Below are 24,776 nucleotides of genomic sequence, written 5' to 3' on the forward strand. Positions count from 1 at the left end.
GTATACTACTACTAAGGTGATATTTTTCCTCTTAAAATACTGTATCCAATGACAGCTACATGGCATGCAAAATGTATTATATTTTGCCGTTACATGGTAGACAAAGCTAAGTGACAGTATCTGAGGGTGCTGTTGGCTTGCTTATTTATTTATTTATACCTACCTACCTACCTACCTACCTACCTACCTAATCAGGCCAGTGCTATTTGGGAGTGAGTCACAATGGAAGTAATAGGTGCAGTGGAACAGGGATAGCCAATAGGGGCAGCAGATGTCATGACGATATAGTTTCCTGCTGCCACAAGTATGGATGGATAGCACTTTCACTCAGCAGTGGGAAATGGCCCTAAGTCCAACATCTGGAAGGAAACAAGGTGGGAAGCCTTGTCTGACAAATGTGCTTCTGCTGCTGTGATGTCTTGGCTTGAGCAATCCTTGAGTTATATGTGAAAATGTTGCTAGCAGTCACATATTATCATATACTACATAACTGATGGTTGCCTGTTGACCTGTGCTTGCATTAAGCTATTGCATAATAAAAGGCTTCTGTAGCTGCAATCCTATGTGCACATGCATAGCAGGAAGTATCACTAAAGATTTGGCCTTACTACCAAGGAAACATGGATAGAACTGTTCTATAAAATTGATTCAGAGTTTGGTAATATCTTGTAAAAATAAATAAAGCTTTCATGCTGGTCTTACTGAAACTGAGATCATGGTGTCATCTTTTTCTTTGGTTACAGATTTATGGTTAATGTGTAATGATGGAGTTTTATAAATCAAATATATAGAATTCTGTGAATAGTCAGGCCAATGGACTATAGAATCCCTAAATATTTTCAGCCCATAAAACAAGGATAACAAGCAGATGCAGAAGAAAAACTGAACAAGAAGCTTTGCACAGCTGTCCTTGCTCCCATTGGGGCCCATTAAATACTGTACAAACAACCTGTCTCTCCTTTAGGAGTCTTCATCATGCCTAGTATGCTTTTTTAAAAAATATATATATATATTTTCACAATGTAATAAATTGTTTTCAAGCTATGGCACTAGGGTCTTGTGACACTAATTTTTCCTGTTGTGGAGAATGGGGAAGGGGAGGGAAGCAAGAATCACACAGACTATACAGTACTTATTGCATAGTCTGTAGATTACAAATGATATAATCTACAAGTCATGCTTTACTTTGAAAATGGAGTCTAATTGAATAATTCCTCACTCCGTCTTTCATGTCTTTAACTCTGGAAAGACAGGCATTCATGTATGTTTAGAAAACAACAGGTTTTAAACATTTTAGTAATCAGATTTTGCTTTTCTTATTATGTTCTTAATTATTGATGACAGCATTTATTATAGACGTATGAAGCATTGGGTACTGGGAAGTAAGCAATCCACTTAACTAGTTTTCTGCAACCTAGCCTCACCCTTCTTTTCTTAAACTATTTTACATGCTAATCTGAGGCATTACACAAAGATTGGGATTATGGATCCTAGTAAGGCATAACATGGCTGGCTGATTTATTGCTTAGTGCAATGTGTAAACACACCCACTGTAGTTTAACATGCTATGTGAATTGGGCCACTGTGGCTTTTCAACAAACATGTTTTAACAAATCCTGATTTAACATAATGTATGAACCCAGCCTGGATTTGCACATCACACTAATCCATAACATGGTACTGTATCGTTTTAGCATAGGATGATGTGTAAACCTGGCCATTGTGGTTTAAGGCTACCAGATCTGGGCTTCAGAAGTAAGGATAATCCCTACATGGCAGCAAAGGGATTTTGAAAGCTGAAGCTCACTGCAGCCATGTAGTCATCATCCAGATTTTTGCAGCCTGGACGTGCTACCTTTTTTGTGGCTTATTCAGCAAAATTCAGGTAAAACAATAGAGACAATGTAATGTGCAAACCCAACCAGAATCTGATTGGATGAACTAAAACTGTACTGCTAATATTTCTACATTTGTAGACATGTTTTCCAAAAGTGGAAATGGAATGTTTCTTCTTCTGTTTCAAAAAGATGCTGAAAAGTACAATAGTTTGTCTGCAAGTTACATTCTGGTATGATTCATTCTAAAGGCCTTTCTACAGCCCACAGTTATACTTTTTCCACATATTTAAATGCTTTTCAAGATTGCCATGCTGCATTGATTGGTGGCCATCTGTCTTGCCAACCAAAGAAAATAAAAATTGTTCTGTGGGAAGCGTTCCTGTGGAAATAACAATATGTATCATTAAACTATATACCTTTCATCATTATACAGAAGTGGTTGGAGAACACGTTGAAATGTTTCATGAATGTTTCCCTCAGCGCTGCTTTATCAAAAGTGTCTAAAGCTGAAGGTGAAGGGATTCAACTGCTCTCATCCTCACATTTTTTGTTGGCAAATAAAATAAAATAAAATAGACCTGTCCATTTGTTATTCTATACAAACACATAAATAAATGTGCTTGCTTTTGAATGCAACTACTATGGGGCGATTGTCTCTGTTTATGGCACACCAAGTTTTGCAAGAACAAGCTATATTTAGTAACATTAAATATATCTACCTTTCAAGGACAATTTGAATGCAAATTCATATGCTGATGTGAAAAACACAATCTGTTCTCTGTGTGTGTGTGCACACACACGCCTTCGAGTCAGTGTTGACTCCTGGTGACTGCCTGGACTAGTCCTTGCAGTTTTCTTGGTAAGATTTTCAGAAGCGGTTTGCCCTTGCCTTCTTCCTAGAGTAGAAAGGGAAGAACTGACCCGAGGTCACCTGGGTGGCCTCATGCCTAAGGCAGACTAGAACTCATGGTCTCTGTCTTTTGTTAAGCCTTTGTAACTTGTGGTTTTAAAGGTAAGCCACTCATGCTTCCTCTCTAATTAATAAATATTCATTTCCATATTTGAGTACCTCCTTCAAGGACACTTTTCTTTACATCCCTGGCAGAAGATGTTAACTCAATATTTCTTTTCAAGCTTATTCTTTTGCCGAGTGCAACCACATACAGGCCTACCCATTACTAATAAGAAAAAAGGATTATAACAGCAGGGCTGTCAGACTGAATGCCACATGGTTGTTCTCACCTTTTCCTATCTGTTGCATTTTCCTTAATGCAACGCTAAAACCATCAAGCACAGAATATTGCAGAAACCAATCCATTTTTCAATATGTAAACAAGGAGGGGAAGTAGTTTTCTGGTATATCTCATGCAAAATATGTTTACTTGGTTATTATGTCATTTCTATTGCTTGAAATCTCAGGTGTGCAGCTCCCCCAGTTGTATAATTCCCAGTCCCATTGCTAAGAGTTAACTAAAACTATCAAGAGGAGTATGTAATAGAAAGTAGACCAAAGGGAATGTGAAAGACTCATTAAGCAATGATTAGAACGTTGGATGCTTTATGCTCCCTTGGCTATGAATCACTGAGTTCTAAGATAAAGAGATGGTTCACCCCATAGGGACTTCTCAGGGCAGCTGCCATGGACATTTCTACCAAAGCAGCTGATTAGGCTTCTCATTAAATAAATGGTGGGCCTGGCAACCGCATGTCAAACTGAACTTGCATTTACAGCCCTGTGTTAAATGCTTATTTAAAATTGAATTTTGTTTGTGGTGATCCTGGCAATTACAGGATGAAAGGCAGGTTTCTTTGCCAGTTTAAATGTGCTGGAAGGTGGGAAAACCACAGCCAAAGATGTTATCTTATTTTCAATTAGTACCTGTCTATTGAATTCGAACAACTACCAGTTCTGCAGTGTTGTAACAATTTCATTTGTATCTTTTGAAGGCCCCTCTTGTGTTACTTGTTTTCAAAGGCCCAACAACCAAGGCAATAATTGCTCATCTATGGAAATATGTGGAAAATCTTTTGCTTCAAAAGTAGTTTGATAATATTTGGTTGACAAAACCTCCAGACACACTACCATGGATTGGAAAAAAGAGGTCTTCCATCCACTCATCTTTATGGAGGGCTTCGAAAATTAAGTTACCACTTGCCAGTAAAAAAGGTTACATTGCCAAATGGATATGATTTGTATGATATTTTAAAGTGGCCTGAAAATTATAACTAAATAAATCTTTGTAGTAGAAATGCTCCCTCTTCTGGTGATGTTCTTGTGTGAATATTAGCTAGAGGTTGGTGTTTTTTGTTTTGTTTTTTCCTGGTTTGGTAATAGTTTGTAACCCTAATAACTTTGAAATAAGGTGCTTTCCTTTTATTGAATTGTCCTTTCACTTATAAGCACTTTGGTGTTTTTGCTTAAATGATTATTTTATCTTACAGTTTAACATCTAAATCTTTCCATTTGCAATCAGTGCAACAACACCACACTTGAAGTCATCACTTCGTTTGTTTGGTTTTGCATAGCATGTTGTGCAAACCAACCCTAATCAATAAGCTGTGGTTAAACAAACTTTAGCATAACATAACAAGCAAGCCAGGTCAATATCCTTAATGTTAAAGTCCTCTTGGAGTACTTTTGCTACACTGGAATCTTGCGATCTAATGAATGACTGCAGCAGCTTTGGCTGCTAATCACTTTTTTTCCTTCACCTTCCTGACAAATCATGAGCTTCAGCAAACAAAGACCCTAAGTCCACTCCAGGGACTAGGAGTGTTTTTAATCCAGATGGTGAACTTTCGGACTTTTAGCATCCTTAGTTGAATTTGTGTCCTTATAAGAGGGTGCCTTTGCCCATGTCATTTATGTGACTCTTCTCTTTGTAGAGATGTTGCTTTTGAATGTTGAAAAGATGTCCAGCCCTTTCAATGGAAAGGTAGTGTTGTGACACCACAATGCAAACTCTTCCCCCTTTTTTATATGTATGGTGATGCTGCAGGTATGAAGAAAAGGGGTGGATCTTGCATTGTAACTGTGCAGTGCTGCTTTCATTCTTTTGATGAAAGCCACCGATCCTGTGGACAACTTCGCTTCCCTGATTAGGGACATTGCTGTTCAATACTGGGGAAGCTGGGTGGAGGGGGGTTCATTTGAGCCTGCTAAATTTGGAAGGATTGAGCCCCTTGTTTGAAAAAAAAATAATTCAATAAAATTTTAAAAGTTTTTAACTGGGGATGACTTGACTGGTTTTCTTCCTCAGAATTTGTGATTTTGGGTCTTTTTTGGTTGCCAAAGATGAAGCAGATGGGAAAAGATTTAACATTTCTAGTCAGTGGGGCTTTCTTCCTTTGTTGGAAGAAAGTTGAAGGCTAGTTCTAGTTCTAGTTGGAGGCTGCAAACAAAAGATTACTCTCTTGACCACAAACCCCACATAATCTGCAGAGCAAGCTACAAACAGTATACAGGCAACCTCAGCCAGCAAAGCTGAGGATCCAGGAAGGAATGGAGATTCCACATTAAGGCAGTCCAGACAAGAACCATGACAACAAATACTCGTTCAATCTTTATTGTAAGGTTACATTAACAGAATCTTGCAAGTCTGAAAGTACCCTTTCTGTCCCTCACTTTCCTCCCAAAAGCTGGGTGGGGTGGTGGTCCCTTCTGAGACACTTTCTCCACCCCTCCTCCTTTGGACTCAAATTTCATTTATCAGATCGTTGTCTAGGCAGCGGCTCTTCCTTCTGTCTCCCAAGGTCATTCCCAGATATCATTACATCCCAGGAGGGCATGAAACAACAGCCCCCTCCCCCTCAATTGGAGCACGTTTGTTGATAAACTAGCCGCATACTCCTACATTTGGTGCTCTCTGTTGAGAGTGGAGAAGGCAGTTGCCATCTGAATATGGAAAGGCATGGGGCAAGAGGCACAGTGCATTCTGGAGTTTCAGTACTGGATTGAAGTCAAGCCACTGATTACCTTAGCCCAGCACAGAAGTTCTCTCACTTTGAAAAGACATTTTTTCAACACTGTTTATATCTCTAACTCCTAGGTACTCGTTGTAGACAACAGGTAGCACCCAGTATACTGTATCTTCACACTGTATACTATTATTTGTTCTATAAGCTCACATTCATTCACATATACAGAGTGTGCCAAAGGTCAGATTCTATAGGCCAATCACAAAATGTTTTATTGTGTGTGTTTTTTTTTTCTTCAGAGAAAATGTGACTGTATTTAGGAATGTTCAAAGGTCATGCATCAAATGAGTAAGGAAGCGTTTAGAAGAAAATAGCAACCAATTTGAACATTTAATGTAATTTATATAATTGATCATCTCTTGGGCCTGACTATAGGACCTGACTTTTGGTATATGCTGTATATAATCAGAGATACCGATATTGTTTTTGGGACCAAGAAGGCTGATTTTGAAAAAGCTAACCTCGGTCAGATCTGCTTAGTACTTGGATGGGAGACACCAGGGAATCCTGGGGTTATAAAGTAGCCTGGGAAGTTAAAAAGGAAAAAAGAACTCCAGAATTTAATAATAAATATATTCTGTACTTCTGCCAGGAAAATTACATAAACCTCTTCTCCGGAGTATCCTTTTCCTGGAAAGTTCAAATAAGGTAATCTGAATGAATGGGCTGCCTCAAGTATCTTAGGTCTGGGCTACTCAAATCCTGATAGCCCCAGGAAATCCCAATCTCCCTGTGTAACCTCCCTAATCCAGCAAAATCTGCAGGTAAGGGCACAATTATCCTCCATGGATAGCTTCTCCAACACTAATATGGGAGAAGGAGGCTTTAAAATTAACTTTTTCAATCATCCCTGCAGGAAAGGGTTTGTTGTGTCTGTGGATAAATGGGTAAGCCTAAATTGATGTGAAGAGATGAGAGTATGAAAAAATGTGTGTGCTGGTAGAGAAGTTGGGTGAAAATAGATGCTGCCCAGCTAAAGCAAGCAGGCAGCAGCAATATAGGAAGATGTTGGAGGCAGATGATCATTTTAGCGGCAATGGTAAAGGCATCATTGCATACTGCACAGGAGAAGGCACTCCCTTATTTTACCAAGAAAACCACATGGATAGAAAATATAACATGATTAATCATAGAGTACTGGACAATGGGCCCCTCAGGTTCCATTCAGACTGCTACTGAGGAAGAGCTGAGGATCTTTTGGAATACTAATGGTGTTTATGACATGGCTACATTAAAGCCTCAGGATGTCTAGTTGCTGATGCTGCCATACAAGACAATAAAATCCAAAACTGCAAAGACAGAATTACAGTAGGAACATGGAATGTAGAAGTATGAACACAAGAAAGCTCAACACAGTGAAAGATGAAATGGAAAGACTACAAATTGACATCTTGGGCATCAGCAAATTGAGATGTCAGAAGTCAGTATGTGCTTGGTTGATTATAGAAAGGTCTTTGATTGTGTTGATTGTGTCAAGCTGTGGAATGTGCTTAGAAAAATAGGAATCACACGACGTCTCATTGTTCTCATGTGACATTTATTTGCATGTCAGGAAGCTACAGTACAGACAGAACATGGTGAAACAGACTAGATCCAGGCTGGAAAAGGAATGAGGCAATGGTGTATACTCTCCCCTTATTTATTCAATCTATATGTGGAATACATACTGAGGGAAGCTGGACTGGAAGAAGATGAGCATGGTTTTAAAAGTGGAGGAGGAAACACCCACAATCTGCATTATGCTGACGACGCTAGTCTGATGGCTGAAAATGCAAATGAGTAATAAAACTCAAGGAGCAGAGTGAAAAAAATGGGACTAGGGTTAAATATAAGGAAGATCAAACTAATCACAACAGGTACAGCAACCAGCCTTAGAACTGACAGTGAAGATACTAAAGGGATGGACAGTTTTTGCCTTTTAGGATCAACCAACAACAGTAAAGGAACCAGCAGTCAAAAAATACACCACAGACTAGCACTCCATAGAGTACCAATGAATGCCTTGGGAAAGTTATTCAGATGCCAGGATGTCTGTACTTACAAAGATCAGAATTATGCAGGCAACAGTTTTCCCTATGATACTCTATAAACGTGAAAGCTGGACTTTGAAGAAGCAGAATAGAGTACTGACATTTTTTAACTTTGGAGTTGGAGAAGACTTCTGAGAGTACCGCGAATAGATAAGAAAACAAATGAATAATCAGACAAATCAATCCAGAGTTCTCACTCAAGGCACAAACAACCAGGCTCAATTTATCATACTTAAACATACTGTGTAAAAGCCTAGCTCTCTTGAGAAGGCTCTAATCCTGGGAAAGGTGGAAGGAAAGAGAGGAAGAGGAAGAACCAGCAGCAAGATGGATTTTCTGTGGACAGTGAAGTAAAAGTGCAAAACAACCCGTCACACAATCATACTAGACTTTTAAAATGGCTGCTACATCTGGGCTGCAAAAATCTGTTTTCCCTCTTTCCATTTAGTGGTTATCTGAGGTTTGCAGCCCAGGCATGGTAACCATAAACGAATAGTGGATAAAGTTAAGTGGAGGCAAAGCATGAAATTCTTTGACAGAGCTTCTCCAGAATCTGGCTGTCACTGAAAGCCCATGATAACTCTCCTGTTCCGATTAAAATATTGGATAGACCTCCCAATTTCTCAGCTATAATAAAGTTCAGGATCAGGCTGGGCCACCAGATTTCTACTGTGATTATTTTAGCATGACTCCAACTAGTTTTCTGCAATTATTTTCTTCGTATTTGGGATCTAAGGTGCAAATATGCAAATAAAATGAGGTAATGGACATGACTGGTGTAGAGGATGGGAAAATGATACCACAGTAAGAACACCATGTTTTCAAGATGATAATCTGGTTTCTAAAACATTTTCCTCAAACTAATACTATTGGACTCATCTCATGGGGGATTCCACATTGTGATGGAGGACTCTCCCAATGCTAAGAAATTCTACAGTACTCTACTCTCTCTCACACTACACACACACACATGCACACACACACGTGCCCTCATGTCAGTGTTGATTCCTGGCAACTGCCTGGACATGGTCTCTGCAGTTTTCTTGGCAAGACTTTCGAAGTGGTTTGCCTAGAGCTGAGAGTGACTGGCCCAAAGTCACCCAGCTGGCCCGTGCCTAAGGCAGGACTAGAACTCACAGTCCCTGGTTTCTAGCATTGTACCTTAATCACTACACCAAACTGGCAATACATAGCCTATGCAATCTCTTCCCATAGCCCATTCCCTTTAGCAGCTGCTTTAAAGTGTAGCAGTCAGGCACCATATTTGAGCTCCTGCACATTCTAAAACACGACTTCCAAACTGAATTGGGAATCCTGCACAGCTCTAACACATGGTACAACTCATAATAGAATGTTTATTTTAGTTCCATGTCATGTTGTAAAGCAACTATATGAAAAAGTTCTTCAGGTCCTCACTGCCTTGACTGAACACACTCAGAAGCCAAAATTACTATAAAAGCAGTGGATGTGCTTCACAATGAAGTCATTAATCCATTAGACATTATGAAAACATAGAAAGTGTTGAAGTTCTGAATTAGGAACCAGCACAGTAAAACAACAGGCACAATATTTCAGCAAAGTTCACTGAATACAATAAATACCCACATCAGCCCAAGATCCCCAACTACTTCTTCATTTCCATAGTATTTATCATTAGCATCTCATTATCCTCAGAATTTTATTTTCATATAACATTCAAGGAATGAAAATGTTAATCCATAATATTTTTAAAAAGAATAAATACAATGTTTGAATAGCTGCACAGATTATCTAGAATCACTTTCCACAACGTGGAGCCCACCAGATGTGTTGGACTACAATTCCCACTACTCTCTCGCAACACAGATATTTTGACTGAATTATGGGGATCATTCACCAATACAACTGAAGCAAATTAGGTTTGGAAAAGCCGATCTAGGATTTAGTATTTAAAGAATCAACATACATCTTGAGACAAGCAATGGCAAAGAACTTCTATACTGTTGTAAAAGAAAAAAAAAGTTGGTGACCATGAAGACACTAAAGAGACCAACTGTCCCAATGTCATCTAGCCCTTATATTCAAATCAGATGGAGAGGCCCTGCTTATGATTTATGGGTCTGACACTGAGTTGGAGTAGGACTTTCCAAACACACCAGTTACAGAACTCTCTCCCGACTGCTTACTTTCGAATGGCAACGTTTTATTACTTACTGTATTGGTACAAGTACATTATTATTACATGAATGCTAAAAAAAAAACTACCAAGGAAGACACAGGTTTCCAACTCATTTATTACAAAGGTCAAAAGCTGCATCACTTTACAGATTGTTCTCATGAATGGCACAAATACACTAATATGCAAAGTAACATCAGCACAACATCCCCTTAATCCAGTTGTAGATTTTAAAAGAAGCCACCTTTATTCATCTGAACTTCATAAGAGATAAAGGATGTGCTTCTCATTTGCCACAGATTTGTAAACAGGTTTATATAGGGTATAGCACCAGAGTCCAGAATCCTGCACAAGCTTATATGCAAACAGCTTTCCTTTTGCTTGGAAAGCATCCTGGTAAAATCATATTTGACCTGAAAGGTTACATATTGGTGCAAGCGAACTGCTATAGCTCAAATGTTACTCATAGCAAACTTCATTTTTCCTTAAAAAATACCGCTGGACAGGTAATCTGAAAACTCAGTGGGCTTTAATATGCAACATTACGTATATTTAATTGTAGCTGATCCAATTATTATGAGAAACATAGCACAAAGAATTTAAAACCATTGACGCATTGCATCGTCCCAAGAATCCCATCACTGCTTTTGGTTTGATAGGTGAAACCTCATTCAGATTATGTAATATTCAGCAATCTTGCTTCTTCGCTGTGAAAACTAAGCAAAATCATTTGAGCAGAACTGTTATTACATTATCAGATGCCCAGGCATCTGGAATTAGCACTGTGCACTGTAATCTGTACAAGGAGAATCTATGATTTTCCAGGCATTGGACGGTTAGAACCACCAGCAGCCCCAACCAGCATGACCAAGGAGGAAGGGTGCCAGGGGTCATAGTCCAATAACATCTGGAGGGCTTTCTCAGCCCTGAAAAGTATTAGTAGAAGGAAGAAGGTATACTGAATTTCAGGGCACAGTGGCAGCAGTGAAGCTGCATTTCACGACACCTGCTAGCATGAATGAGCACCAGGACTGAACACAAAAATAGAGGAGCTATTATTACCATGTAGCAGATAAAATTCTAAAACAATTATTTGGGGCATGTCACAAACAGTACATCGCAGGATGACTATGGAAAGGGAGCTTCTAGAGCCTAGTGGATATTGCAAGATCACCTTTGTCCCATTCACCCCAGTGCAAGTGAGGGGCAGTTCACATTTAGGGAGGGAGTAGGCAACGTCATCTCCCAGCAACATTCATTTCTTATGACCACCATTGCAAACCTATTCCCTTGGAAGCAAGTCTCATCAGCTTCAAAGGAAACTTATTTGCAAACAAATGTGTTGCAGGGGGGAGGGGGAGGAATCCAGTTTGTTCAACCAAAACATCTACACTGAGGGCCTCAGTAAGGCTTTGCACTGGTTTGAAGATCAGTTATTTTACCAAGAGATTGTCCAGACACAGCTGCCTCACTTCAGAAGAAGGTCTCTTTATTGATCCACATCAGGCTGCGTGTTTCATTGGGTTTGCATTCATATTCGATGCAGCCAAAGCTGTTTCCCCATTGGCAGTGGTCTCGCTTATGATAGTTGTAGAATTTGACTTGCCAGACGGTTTCAAAAGTGCCAATGTCAGTGACCTGAAGAGAAAGTAAACCCATCTGATTGCTTCACTACAGCAATGCTTCCTGTTCATATACTGACCTGACCAGCCAACCCGTATGAAAAGCCACAAAACCTATAGCATATTGTGCAGCAAGGAATAAAGCTTTTTTGGAGCAAAGCCATCTCTCTCAAATTAGAGATGTATCAGTGCAATCTGTTCACATCTGTTAAGAGACAAAATGTTCAGTGTGGTTTGCTACCTAGTGAGTTTATTTTGGATTGTAGCACAGCCTCCACTGAACATTATAGTTTGGATCTAGATTTACTGTCCATAGCTGCAAGAGATCTTTTCTTCAGCAGATGTTTGATTCAGAGCAACATTTCCACTGAATGGACAAGGAAGGAGGTACTCTTTGCCGATTCCTTTCTTTCCGTATCATACATGTTTTTCTCCTCTTCCCAAAAATCTGGAGTGAGGGATGATTCTATTTACCCCATAGAACAGATATACAAACTTAAAGCCTTAAAGTTTTCTTTACAAACAGAATAAAATTATTGCATGTGAGTATAAGTATATGCACTATTAAAGATGGACAGGGGAAGAAATTGAAATCTGCCAGAAATTATCTTTCTTCAGAACTATATCTAAGAAGGGGATCTCAGCTCTATTAATATAGATCTGAAGTAAGTCCCCCTGTGTCAATGAAACGTTATGGCCATAAACTGGGAAGGATGATGAAAGGGGGAAGTAAGCAGGAAGACAGAAGAGAGAAAGAAAGAGAGGAGGACTGGACAGGAGGAGGCTGGGGGAAGTGAGTGTAGGGAAAGTAGAAAGAGAGAAACAGCACAAGGAGTGGTGCATAATGAAAAAGAAGCAGTGAAGGGAAGTGGGAAAGATCAGACAACAGTTGGGAAACCTAGCCTGTAAGAAAAAGATGAGAGAGAGAAATGCAGCAAAGGGAAATATGGAAGAAATGTGCAAAGCTGGAGAAAAGGTGGGAAATCCAGTGGTGCATGGACCAAAAAGGGAGAACAGCCTGTGGTGAATAGCAGGCTGGATCTATCCCACTGCTGGGACGGAAGGCTGCATTGCTTTCACTCCTGCCGTAAAGCATAATTGTCCAATCTGCACTGGTAGCCCGAGTCTTTGAAAAGAATCTGATTAAAAGAAATACTGCAAAAAGCATTTGGTTATGTTACTGAGGACAGCTAATCTTTGTCAGAGTTTCAGATCAGTGTTCACGGACTGACCTTTGCTCATCTGTATATATTTCAAATTTTCCAGTGGAGTGATATATTATAAAATTCCTTTCCATAATGACTTTTGAGTCTACTCAGAATCAGAAGCTTCTATGTCTCATCTGTTAGATACTAATGTTTCCTTAATATTAGTTTATGAAGTGCAAAGGGACACTACATCTGGCCCTAAAATCTAATATGTGGCCCCAAAACGTGCTATCATATTGTTGTTAAATTGTAACTATTAATGCAGTCAAAGGGAAAAGTTCTTAAATATGCACAGAATAACCATATCAACTGTACTTCATGTACATTCCTTTAAGTCTGAATTTTAATTGGACCAGATCAAATGCAGCTTCTATCCTGGGTCCTCCATCTTCATCCTGGGCCCTCATGCTTTTGAGAATACAGCCCTAGGATACCATCAAAGATTGGGCATGCCTTCCATTTACACAGCTATTGCTTTCAAGTGTGCCATAAAGAGTAGAAAGATCCAAACCACGGGTGGATTTTAGCAGATGGCACGATAAGGCTCCTCCTCCTGACCACTCAAGCTTAGTGAGAAGAATGACCTTGTAGCACCAAAGCTATTTTAACACCCTCTCCCATCTCCATCCACGGGGAGATCTTATGTAAGAGCTAAACATCAGACTCCCATGTGAAACACACTGATTCTAGCAATGGTTGTCTGAACTTTTGAAAGGTTCCTTGAGAATAGACAGCTCTGAAGCGTTTTTGAAACTTTAAACGGGATGTTTTGAATTTGAAATGGTTTAAAACTGAGAAGTTTTAAAGACAGACAGACATACACACATTTTCCTGGTGCAAGATGGCTGGCAATCAGCCATACATTATAAGGCCAGTGGATACTTGAGGCACTGGACTGGAAATATGGCCTAATATCACCACTTGCACCCAGACTGGAAAAAACAAAGCCTAATTCTGAATCAGGGCTTATTTTAATGATGCAATATTGCTATATTATGTAAAGAGTTAATATGCAGTGTTTAATAGAAAGAAACAATGTGAAATTATAAAGACATTCACACTGTCAAAGACTGTAGTCATAGCCACTGCATGATTACAAAGACAGATTTGAGGGACTTCATCACTGCTTCATTGAGGGACTTAAATTTACTATTTAAAGTAGATAAACTGGGGTAGGCAACCTTTTGATGACCAAGAGACACATTTAATATTTTTTAGGGGCCTGAGGGTTCCAAAATGGGGAGGAGGGTCACATATGTGGCTCAATCTGGGGGTTGGGGGTGGTTCTTTGCTTTTTGAACTACTTATTGTAAGACTACAGCTTTCATGTATTTGTGAACTCAAAATGGTGAGCAACTACACCTTCAGTTTCCAGCAATCATTGTCAGAGATTTCAAAAGCAGTAGCAAAAAGGAGGTCCAGGGGGTACATGTGACTCTGGAGCCCAGGCTGCCCACTCTTGTCATAAATGCTATAACACACACAACTTTGAAGCTGATATAATGACAGAGAATGCAAGAAATTGTGGTACTAATTTGGGATGTTGGACATAGTTGAGCATCTTATGGGCACTCTGACAAATAAAATAGGCAGAGAACATTAATTTACCAGGAAGGTAAGCTGAGACACGATATTCCATGTCACCATTTTTTGCCATCCACTCTGCTGTCTACCACCCTAGCTTCCCTTTTTTCCCCTTTCAGAGCTGGCCAGCATTCTCCCAAACACAGCCCTGCAGCCCCTCTCATGTCTATGTTCTAAGAATGCCCATCAAGCCTATGTGGGGCCCAGAGACATTCTTGACAATAGAGGATACTAGAGGCTCATGCTTTGCTATGTAAGTCCATTTCCCCTGCATCTTTTAATGAAAAGGATTTGAAACAAATGTCAGATGAAGTAGAAGACATGCTGGGAGATATTTGCAGGGACATTACTGCTTACAGACACCATGATAGGGATGCTAAAGGTTTAGAAAATTGTAGAAACTTCCTTAAGAGGACAGTTTCATCAGGAGGTTCTGAATCTTGCAAGTCATCAGATTAAATGATCCTTGGCAGAAAAATGTATAAAATAGGGAAGTAACTTACTGCTCTTAAAGTACCAAAATTTTACAGAGCTGGAATATTATATACCAAGAATGAACAATTTTTTCCAAAATGAGTGCTATCGCACATTCCAAAATGTAGATTGAGCCAGGAAAAAGGAAGATGGGGCTATTGACAAGGAATATGTTTGAAATTATGGGGGGCTACATCTAAAGCTTTTGGGACTGCCTGCAGCCACGATCCCTCAGGTTGGGCATCTTTGTTTCATACTGAAACATGGGATGCTGCACTTCCCTCTGCTCAGTTCAGCTAGGCTGTAAGAATCTGTCAAGTCAGAGATGACTACATCCAGCTCTGATCATAAGTCTTCCAAAGTAATGACCTGAGTTTGTCTCATTCACTGTTTCAATCCTTGATTCCAACGAAGGAGGTGCTCTGAGGTTATGGGCTTGGTAGAGTAAAGGTGAGTTCTACTTTCAGCTGCAAGCTTCACAAATGCTTAAAAGGTTAAAGTTCACTGTCAGAAGAAATAAAAAAAGGGCATCATCTGTTCTCAGATAAAGATAGCTAGTTCTTTCAAGTAGCAAGTAAGAATCAGAACAGTCTTGGGGTCAGGAAGCAAACTCCATTGTGGTTAGGGTTTCCTTTCTGTAACAAAGAGCTGACCACAAAATTAGTTTGCTTCTTTCTGAAGCAGGGAAAAGACAGATATAAAAACCTGAAAAGGTGTACACAGCCCAAGCCCAGCTCATTATCATAACAATGATGAATCTTATGTATCATGCAGTTTACTCTGTTTACCCTTCTTTCTGCTAACTTCATTCCATTTATTTTTCAGCTGGATGGTATTTTATCCTCCTCCTCTACTCAGAGATATACACTACCTGTAGGTTGACTTGTATAGGTTGTCTCTCCCCACTTTTGGTGTGAGGAACTCCTTCTGTGTCATAGATGCCACTGTAAGTAACAAGCTGAGGTTCTCTTGCTGTCTCTTCAAGAAGCACAGTTACTCCTCCTATACCCATTGTCCTGAAACAGAATTTAGGAGTCTTAATATCTGTTAGCACTTAATGATCCCATTGATACTATTAATGCAAGATGAAGAAATTAAAAAATCTACTGGGATGATGGTTTTCTATCCATTGCCTTCTCCCATGCAGTATGAATTGATGCCTTTGCTACTGTCACTAAAGCAATCATCTGTCTCCAGCATCTTCCACCACTGGAAGACCTGAAAAACCAGGTTAGGGCTAGATCATCATGGAGAAAATTTATCTATGTGGTCACAAGGAATCAAAAATTACTTGATGGCACATAATCAATTACTCTGTCATTCAAAATGTAATAGGAGGAAACATGGGGAAAAATGTTATGTAGCTGCCATGGAAACAGGGGGCAAGAAGGAAAAATAATGCTTTAAACATTGTTTGTTTCTTTTGACTAATATCCATGATGTTGATTCCATCATCATTTAAATAACACTAATCTAAATTAAGTCAAATGAAATGAAGATAGCATGCCCAAAGAAAACTGGGAGGACTTGGAAATCTTGGATTTGATAGCTCAGAAAAGAGAAATGCAAGATATAGCCAAACTCTTATGTAGCTTAATTATGAGGGGACTGTGAATCACCCAGCTCCAACAGTTTAAATGAAGGTTCAATAAAGAGCAAGCACATGCCCAACAGTCCACCAAATTCCTAAATTATAAAGACACCCAATTTGATCCAATGCATCAGCAATTCCATATGAAGATTTCATTTGAAGAAGGAAGTTGCCTGAATTGCCACTGAATCATTATATCAAACCTGTGCATTGCCCTATTATTACAAAGGAAAATGCCTCATATGCTCAGAGCCCAGGTCCTGTACAGACTGGCATCAGGTCTCCAGATTTCAGGAGAGAGAATTTTCCCAGCCGTACCTGGGAATATTCTGCATGTAAAGGCACGTGTATACTTCTAAGCTACAGCCTTTACTGCTACGCTTCTCTTCGCCTAGAATAGGCAAGCAGCCTTGTGACCTCCAAACAGCAACCTTTCCCAGCATAATCAGTGCAAAGGAAAATGGGACTTTTGGCCTAATACATCTGGACCCCCCCCCCCCCATGCTTCAAAACAGGAGCGTTGGTGTTCTGGGTAACTGGGCACCACCCACCATATTCCAAAATGAGATATAATCTATCCTTTTAGTATAAACCATAAACATGTTGATCCCAAAAGGCTGAGAAGATACTACAGGACTACTACCTCTTCCTTTAAATAATAGAAGTTAGCCGCAGTTGAAACCTGGTTATATGCCCTACGTTAAGTCACACCCAGCAGAGAAGAAGCTATGCGAGCGAGTGAACCGTTATATAACAGGGACCGGAAAGCTTTCGCCGACTGGCCAGCTCCTCTACCTTCATTCCGAATTGCCACCATTCTGCTCGGCGTTTCTTACACCCGTCTCTATTTTCTCGTCCCTGCCCTTAGATAAGCCCTAAAGATCGCTGCAGGCCAGGCCCCGGTCCCGCTTGCTTTCGCCTCGCCTATCCTTCGGCTTCACACAGCGAGAGGCGACTAGGGCGTTTCTCTCCTAGGCTTACCGCTCCCCGAGAAGCGGAGAGTCTGGATGGGTGTGTTGGTCTCCCGCACTACGGCTACGGCTGCTTGCAGGACTGACTGGTGAAGGGGGGAAGAACGGAGCGAGGTCGTCGCAGGCGTTCTGTAAAACTGGCAGAGAGAAGCCACAATCCCACGGAAGGAAGGAAGGAAAATGGAAGCGCCTGCCTGTCCGTTCGCCAGGAATAAATCTCTGCGCTCTACAAATAAGGGCGGGCGGATTACGAGGAAGAGAAGCTACTTGCAGGGACGGTGAGGGATGCGCACTTACGTGGCATGGATAGTCCCCGGCTTGAGGGCCACCTCGACCTTGTATTTGGCCCCCGTCAGCAATTTGATGGTGCGATTCTGGCCGAACCTCTGGCCGTCCACCTTGAAGTAGACGGGGCCGTCGTTCGGCTGGATCTTGAGGGAGACCTTGATCCGGACCACGGGGGGCACCTCGGCCATGGTGCTCGCGGCGAGGATGGAGGGATCAAAAAAGAGGAGGGATCGGGCTCAGCCCCCCGCGAGATGACGATCGCGGCCCGTTAAGCACCCGCTCCAATCCGGAATCGAGCAAACCGGGCCCATCTGTGCCTGCTCGGTTTTCTAGCCGCGAAAGCGAATCTGGTTCGGCCTGCTTCCTGCGCTCGCCCAATCCACGAGGTGACTGAGGGAGGGGCCCAAACCCAAACAGCTGGAGCGCGGGATAAGAGCGGCGGAAGATCGGCTGGAAAGAAGCCGCGCCCGTGGGAGGGGAGCGCGGATTCTCAGCAGCTCGGTGGAAGAAAAAGCTTCAACTGTCACGTCGCCATCGCTGCGACCAGCAACTTGCGCCCGTGGAGCAAGGGCTCCTTTGCTCTTGCACTACAGCGGAGCCCCCCCCCCCCCGCAAATGAAGGAAAAAAGAGGCCGCTGTTATTTCTCGGGGACGCGAGTACCACCTCCTCCCTCATCGCTAGCGGATAGGGAAGCAGCGTTGGGCTTGCTGCACCTCGACCTTCTGGCCCTCCAGAAGATAAGCTAGGATAAGCTGGTATGTCTTCCATCATCTCCAAAGTTCTTCAGTCAGGTGCACCGCAGAAGCATTGGTAGGGTTTGTGCCTGTGGTTCCCAGCTGGCCTTCTCCAGTGGAACTTCTATGTGGGTGCTGGTGCTGGACATCAGGGGATGATGGAATGGGAGATACATTTGAACTGCTTCTGGGCTGGAGAAAGCCTTTGCTTTCACTGACAGAATGAAAGAGGGCAACTGAGCAGGTACAGAGTGCTGCTCCTATGTTCTTCTGGGTAGCACTTGAGGGCTTGTCCTCTCTGTCCAGCAGCCCAAAGAATGCAAGCAAGAGAGTGAAGACAGATAGGAGCATTTTGTCAGAAAGGATTAAGAAAACCTGACCAATTAATTTCTTTCCAGGTCTATTTTCCTAAAGTGATAATTACAAAATTATAGCTAACCTGTTGGAATTCTTTTATACAATATTAGTTTCCTTAACTGGTGGTTTTTATAACCAACTCAGCATGGTGGTGGCCAATTATTCATTCTTGATCATGCCCATTCCTTTAAGCATGCAAATAATGGTAGCATACTTTTATAAAACAGGGGGAAAGCTTTTCAACTTGAGGGCTACATTCTCTAATGGTTTAGTTCCTTGGTTCACATGTTATCAGTGAACGGGAATGAACCGTCTCTCATATCCTTGGTACACACCCTAAACCACCCATAGCTTTCTCAACTGAAATACAATCTCTGTAATCAGAAATCTACACACACTGAAAGTAATTCTCTTTTAGAGCAATAAGACTTCGGAAAAGATATCTTTCATTGACATCAGTGGAAGTTTTGGGGGGAAACCTAGCTGCATTATTGGAAGCCCAACTCCTGCATAAAGTGTTAAAGTTGACTCAGACTCATCACCTGGAAAGCATATTGTTTTCTCAGCAAAAGTGTAGACATGGCTTTTAATTGCCTTCTCCTGGGATGTCTTGGCTGTCTCTCATCCATGAAAGTGCTAGCCAGATCCGGTCCAAGATTGGCTAGTTGTTTCTAAATATGGCCTGCAGACCACAAGAGTCTCATCTGCAATGTATCTAAAAGGTGCTTCAATATTTATGGTTTCAAGAAATAAGACACTGAACTCAAAATCAATGTGATATGAATTTCATTGCAGTATAAGAAAAGTGTATGGATATGTGGTGGAGAAGAAAGAGAAGCAAGCTCTTTTAAAAAATTACATTCGCATTGAATTGTGTAATCCACATTCACAAAAATTGTCCATTATAAATCTACATTTGTCACTTAATATATTCTGGTAATCTAATCAGCTCATAGAGATCAAGAAAGCACTAGGCTTCCTTTTGAGCCCCCTATTAGTGATAGCAATAATAGACAACATATTTAAAAAGTGAGATATAATTTGAATATGTTTAAGAAAAAAAGAAAAAGCAACCATCTAAATTTGAGGCCTTTTTGATCTTGAGACCCAGATCAAGTGGCCTTCCTAGCATTGTTTTCAACTGGCTCCGATTGTAACTAATTACTGACTACATTAATTATAAAAACAATGCTGGTGAATAGATACACATAATTTTATATAGGTTGCTGGGGGAGGGTTGGTTTTTTTTTTTTTGGTCTGCGCTCAGTCATTGCTGACCCTGCAGTGACTGCTTGGACGAGTCCTTGCAGTTTTCAAGGCAACTGTTTTTCAGAAGTGGTTTGCCAGAGCCTCCTTCCTAGGGCAGAGCCCAGCTGGCGGGCGCAGGAGGCGGGTTTCCGTTGCTTCGCGCCCTTTTCGGGCACACGCAGTTTTTCGCACTTACCGGCAACTGCTCCCAACTCCTTTTTTTTTTGCAAGGCGCCACCAGCATTTTTCCTCCCACCGGACTGAGAGTACCCATTTATCTACTCACGTGAGTTTTCGACCTGTTGGGTTGACAGGAACTGGGGAGGAAACAGGAGCTCACCCTGTTTAACGCGAAGGCTGGACTCGAACCGCTAAAGCGTTGACCATTTCTGGCCGGCAACTTTCTGCTTAAAATATGGTTTCACTTGATGGATTTGCTAATATTCTCTTTTAACAAAGTTCATTATATATCCAAAGGTCAAACTATAGCATCTGTTACTGATTGTTTGTTTATATTTTAACTGGTAAAAAAAGTTGAAAGAGTATGTAAGTATTTATATCTGGAATCTTGATTTCATGGGCAAATGGGGGAATAAACCTGCTCAGAAGTAAATCATTTGTGCACAGTAATTCTGCAAACAAAGACAACTTGCATAATGGTTAGGACATCTTGCAATGTTGCAATAACATAGTAAATAGGCACATCATTAGATCAGTCATGGTTAACAAGTAAAGTTAATAATTAGCAAAATAGTGAAAGATGCAGGACCAGGGAAGAAAACTATAGATTATATTGGCATGATGAACTACAGGGGACTAGTGATCTTTATAAAAGTTAGGTAACTATATTATCTTTGCTAGTATTCATTTGTAATATTTAACAGAAAACTAAGTATGATATAGATGGGCTGTATTATTGTCGGAAAATCTAATAATTGGTCTCATTTTGACAAATATTCTTTCAGCACCACAAGTGTGGATAGTTACCAGGAAGAGGTCTTCCCCCACTCCTCTTAAAATTGTTATCAGGTTACTCAAATTAATGTATTGGTACAAACATTCAGAAGATGCTAATTCACCCAAAGACCTGTTACCTCTAGTTAATCCCATTTTTCCTAATTAAACTGGTGGTCAGTTCAGAAAAAGGATGTTTAAAAAGTGCTATTTTAAGCCTTTGTACAATGAAGATCCTAAAATATGTGTACAGATCTCAAGAGTTTGCATTATAGTTAATTATAAGTGAAAGAAAATCTTCAATGCTGCATGTCTGGATAACATGAGAAATTGTATGTAAGGCTGACTACATACAATGACTAAACAATGACTAAATTTGTACAATCTGGTAAAAGATAATTGGAAAATAAATGTATGAGAAAATTGCAATGATGCCATTAAGCCATCTGTTTTATTTTGTTCAATTTAGGTTTACCTTTGTAATACTTAAATGATATAATATGTATACACATACACACTGAAGTACCTTTATAGACACATTTGTAATTCTGCAATTAATTAATCACTGATGCATTAATATCTGCATTATCTTCCAGATTAAATATTACCAATCAAAATTAAAAATGGAAAATAATATTTTTCCATGTACAGAAATAAAACATAAAATATGTGATTATTGTTTGAAGGCCAGTCCTCTTGGCTTCTGGACAAGGAATGTTTTGACATTTGAGAAAAAAATCGTGTTTGGCATTCTACATATTGAACATAAACTTTGATGGGGACAGATCAGTCAGTAAACAAGCATGAGATTATTCCTTTCATCTTTTTTCACTTTGCTTGTTTGGTGTTGGATATATGTAGTTTTGCAGATGTCATTGAACACACAAGATTGATTAAACTTTATTAAGTTTATTAGGCTTCAGTATGTGTCATTCCACTAATATTTGATGGCAAAACAAATGCTTGATACTAATGCTTGAGAAACAAAAGTTTATCAATAATCTAGGTTGATTGGGTTGCACAGCTGGAAAGCCACAAGCACACTCCTTAATAATGAATTGCTGGTCTTCTTTAAAGTGTTGTGTGGTACAGTCACTAAAACTTTGGTGCAATCCATGGCATTATATACAACATACTTGTACAAAACTAATCTCACTAATCTCTCAAAACCTGAAATGGACGCTTAACATCAGAACCATCTTCAAAAAGGCACAAGAAAGGATGTTCTTCCTGCATCAACTAAGGAAGTTTAAATTACCTCAGGAGCTTTTGGTACAGTTTTATAGAGGAACCATTGAATCTGTTATATGTTCCTCTATAACCGTCTGGTTCGACTCTGCAACCAAACAGGACAGACTCAGACTCCAATGGATAGTTAAGTCTGCAGAAAGAATAATTGCAATCCACCTGCCTTCTATAGAAGATCTGTATACTGTGAGGGTCAAAAGGAGGGCAGAGAAGATATCTGCAGATCCTTCTCATTCTGGACATAAATGGTTTCAACTTCTCCCCTCAGGACGGCGCTGTGGAGCACTGTTATGTTAAAACATCTAGACACCAGAACAGTTTTTTTCCTCGTGCCACTGCTCTGCTGAACACCTAATTAATGCAGTATGATATACTGGTTGACACTGCATGAAGATATGACTGTTAAGACATGACTGAAATGCTCTGTAAATATGAATATATGTTAGATAATAGCTTCTCCTTTTTAAAAAATGAATATATGCTGGTTAATAGCCGCAGTATTATCTTTCCTCTAATTCTCCTCTTCTGACTGCATAGTTTTAGTATAATGTTGTTATCATTATTTTATTTTATTTTTATTTTTATTTTTATTCTTGATGCTATGCAAATACACTGAGAGCTCTTTGCACTGAAGTCAAATTCCTTGTACATTTACATACTTGACCAATAAAGGTGTGTGGTGTGGTGTGGTGTGGTGTGGTGTGGTGTGGTGTGGTGTGGTGTGGTGTATTGTATTGTATTGTATTGTATTGTATTGTATTGTATTGTATTGTATTGTATTCTATTCTATTCTATTCTATTCTATTCTATTCTATTCTATTCTATTCACTAGTTATTTCTCTTCTAAGCTAAGGTAAACAGCTTGCAACTCTGGTTATATCTGGTTCCTTCTTTGCAATCCCTGGAATTCCCAAGATTGCATGGCTAAAAACATATAGTAAAGCATTAAAAAAATGATCATATTTAGCACATCTATAAAAATAAAGATCCGGCATTCCCTAGAAGCTAGAAGAAAGGGCCTCCAAATGTTTGGATCACTATTATTTATTTATATTTTATTAGATTTAATATAGCTACCTACTCTAGTTATAGTATACATTATACTATAGGCAGCTATGTACTGTAGCATTATAGTAGCAGTAGCACTGCCTTCCCCATGAAAAGGTTACCTGCATTAGCTCTAAATTAGAATCAAGGATAAGAGGGATCAGAACTTCTAGGTACTGGAACACAAACTAGTGAGACATGTTTAATATGCATATACTTGCTTGACTTGAATGCTGAATTTCAATTTCTTTGGAAAGGAATTGTCTGATGGAAGATGAGGATGAGTATGGTTTTTCATTTATGAGGTAAGAGAGGCAATCTTACAGGATATACAACTTGAACTCAGGATATTGCCTTGAACTGGAGGAAGAAGTAAACATAGCATTTGGATTCATTAACACATCATGTTGGGAGCTGATCTTGGCTGCATATAGTGGACCCATTAGTTTCTCCTGCCTGTTAGCCTGCTATGGGTACATGTGCATGTGGAATGAATCAGGTTTGCAATCTGTTCAGAAAGTATTAAGCGAGAGGAAGATGTGGGCAAGATGTTCTCTGCTTCAGGATAGTAACTTGAAAATGCTGAAAAGGGCTAGAGATTTCATACAAGTTCCTGTATTCATTTGGAATATAAACAGAATGCCTTTAAAGCTCCTCTCACCAGTGGTCAATTCTGAACATATCAGGTCCTGCTCAGTTGTGTGATACCAAGAGTATTTATTTTAATTGGCTACTCTTTCAAGTGATAGGTCAAATCTACAAAGAGTTCAGTTAAATGCTAGCCTTTTCAATTTGTTCCATTTGAATGAATAGGTAGGGGAGCCATTTTTCTTATGAAAGTTCATAGCATAGCCTCATGCACATTTATCCAGAACATGGCCCATTATGATGCATAAGATTGCAACAATAATTATTAGTTACTACTTTTTTCTTCTCAAGTGAGCTGTTGGCTCTCTACAATCAGAAGCCTCTCCCACTATTAAGACGTCATCTATCTAAAAACATTATTTTGTTGTGATATTAAATCACTGCTAAATAACTTCAAGTGGTTTCCTCACAATGCTTTATTGAAATAAATCCATAATTCAACATTTGATTTGTTCTCACCGATGGCTCTCTACAAGCATGTGTTTGTGTACATAACATGCACAGGCCTCCTGCAGCCAATTTATTTTGTTGACATTTGCTATATTTTTAAAGGCCCAATTTTGATTTTGTGTGATGAATACTAGGTTTTCTACTCATTGAGTCTCACCTGCTTACATCTATATATTTCATCTAAATGCTCTCTTAAGAATGAGAGATAAGAACATCCTCCAACTCTTTATCTTGCTTTTTTTGTTCAACACCTGGCCTTATGAAGAATTCTCTAGATCTTGGAAGCATGCTCAAGATATGTGACTTTTTGGTTAATCCAGTAAAAATATTATGACAACATGGCTTTTACA

At 39.9% G+C, this 24,776-nt stretch overlaps 1 protein-coding gene across 1 annotated transcript; it reads right to left on the minus strand.

The window, feature by feature from the left end:
* Positions 1 to 10,353: 10,353 nt before the first annotated feature.
* On the minus strand, positions 10,354 to 22,822 carry CNRIP1 (cannabinoid receptor interacting protein 1). Its single transcript, XM_007423174.3, has 3 exons — positions 17,749 to 22,822; positions 15,761 to 15,905; positions 10,354 to 11,639 (listed from the first exon to the last, which is right to left on the minus strand). Exons 1-3 carry the CDS (start codon positions 17,925 to 17,927, stop codon positions 11,475 to 11,477), a joined length of 489 nt encoding a protein of 162 aa, XP_007423236.1. The 5' UTR covers positions 17,928 to 22,822; the 3' UTR covers positions 10,354 to 11,474.
* Positions 22,823 to 24,776: the final 1,954 nt, after the last annotated feature.

This window comes from Python bivittatus, unplaced genomic scaffold (genome assembly GCF_059951505.1).
Source record: "Python bivittatus isolate LINGU-HERP-01145 unplaced genomic scaffold, Pbiv_v1 ctg000020_np1212, whole genome shotgun sequence".
Classification (NCBI taxonomy): Eukaryota; Metazoa; Chordata; class Lepidosauria; order Squamata; family Pythonidae; genus Python; species Python bivittatus.

Coding starts and splice junctions, on each gene's coding strand:
- CNRIP1 (XM_007423174.3), bottom strand. CDS start 17,927: ATGGCCGAGGTGCCCCCCGTGGTCCGGATCAAGGTCTCCCTCAAGATC. Junction 15,906..17,748: donor CCGGGGACTATCCATGCCAC/GTAAGTGCGCAT, acceptor ATTCTGTTTCAG/GACAATGGGTATAGGAGGAG. Junction 11,640..15,760: donor CTATACAAGTCAACCTACAG/GTAGTGTATATC, acceptor CTTTCTCTTCAG/GTCACTGACATTGGCACTTT.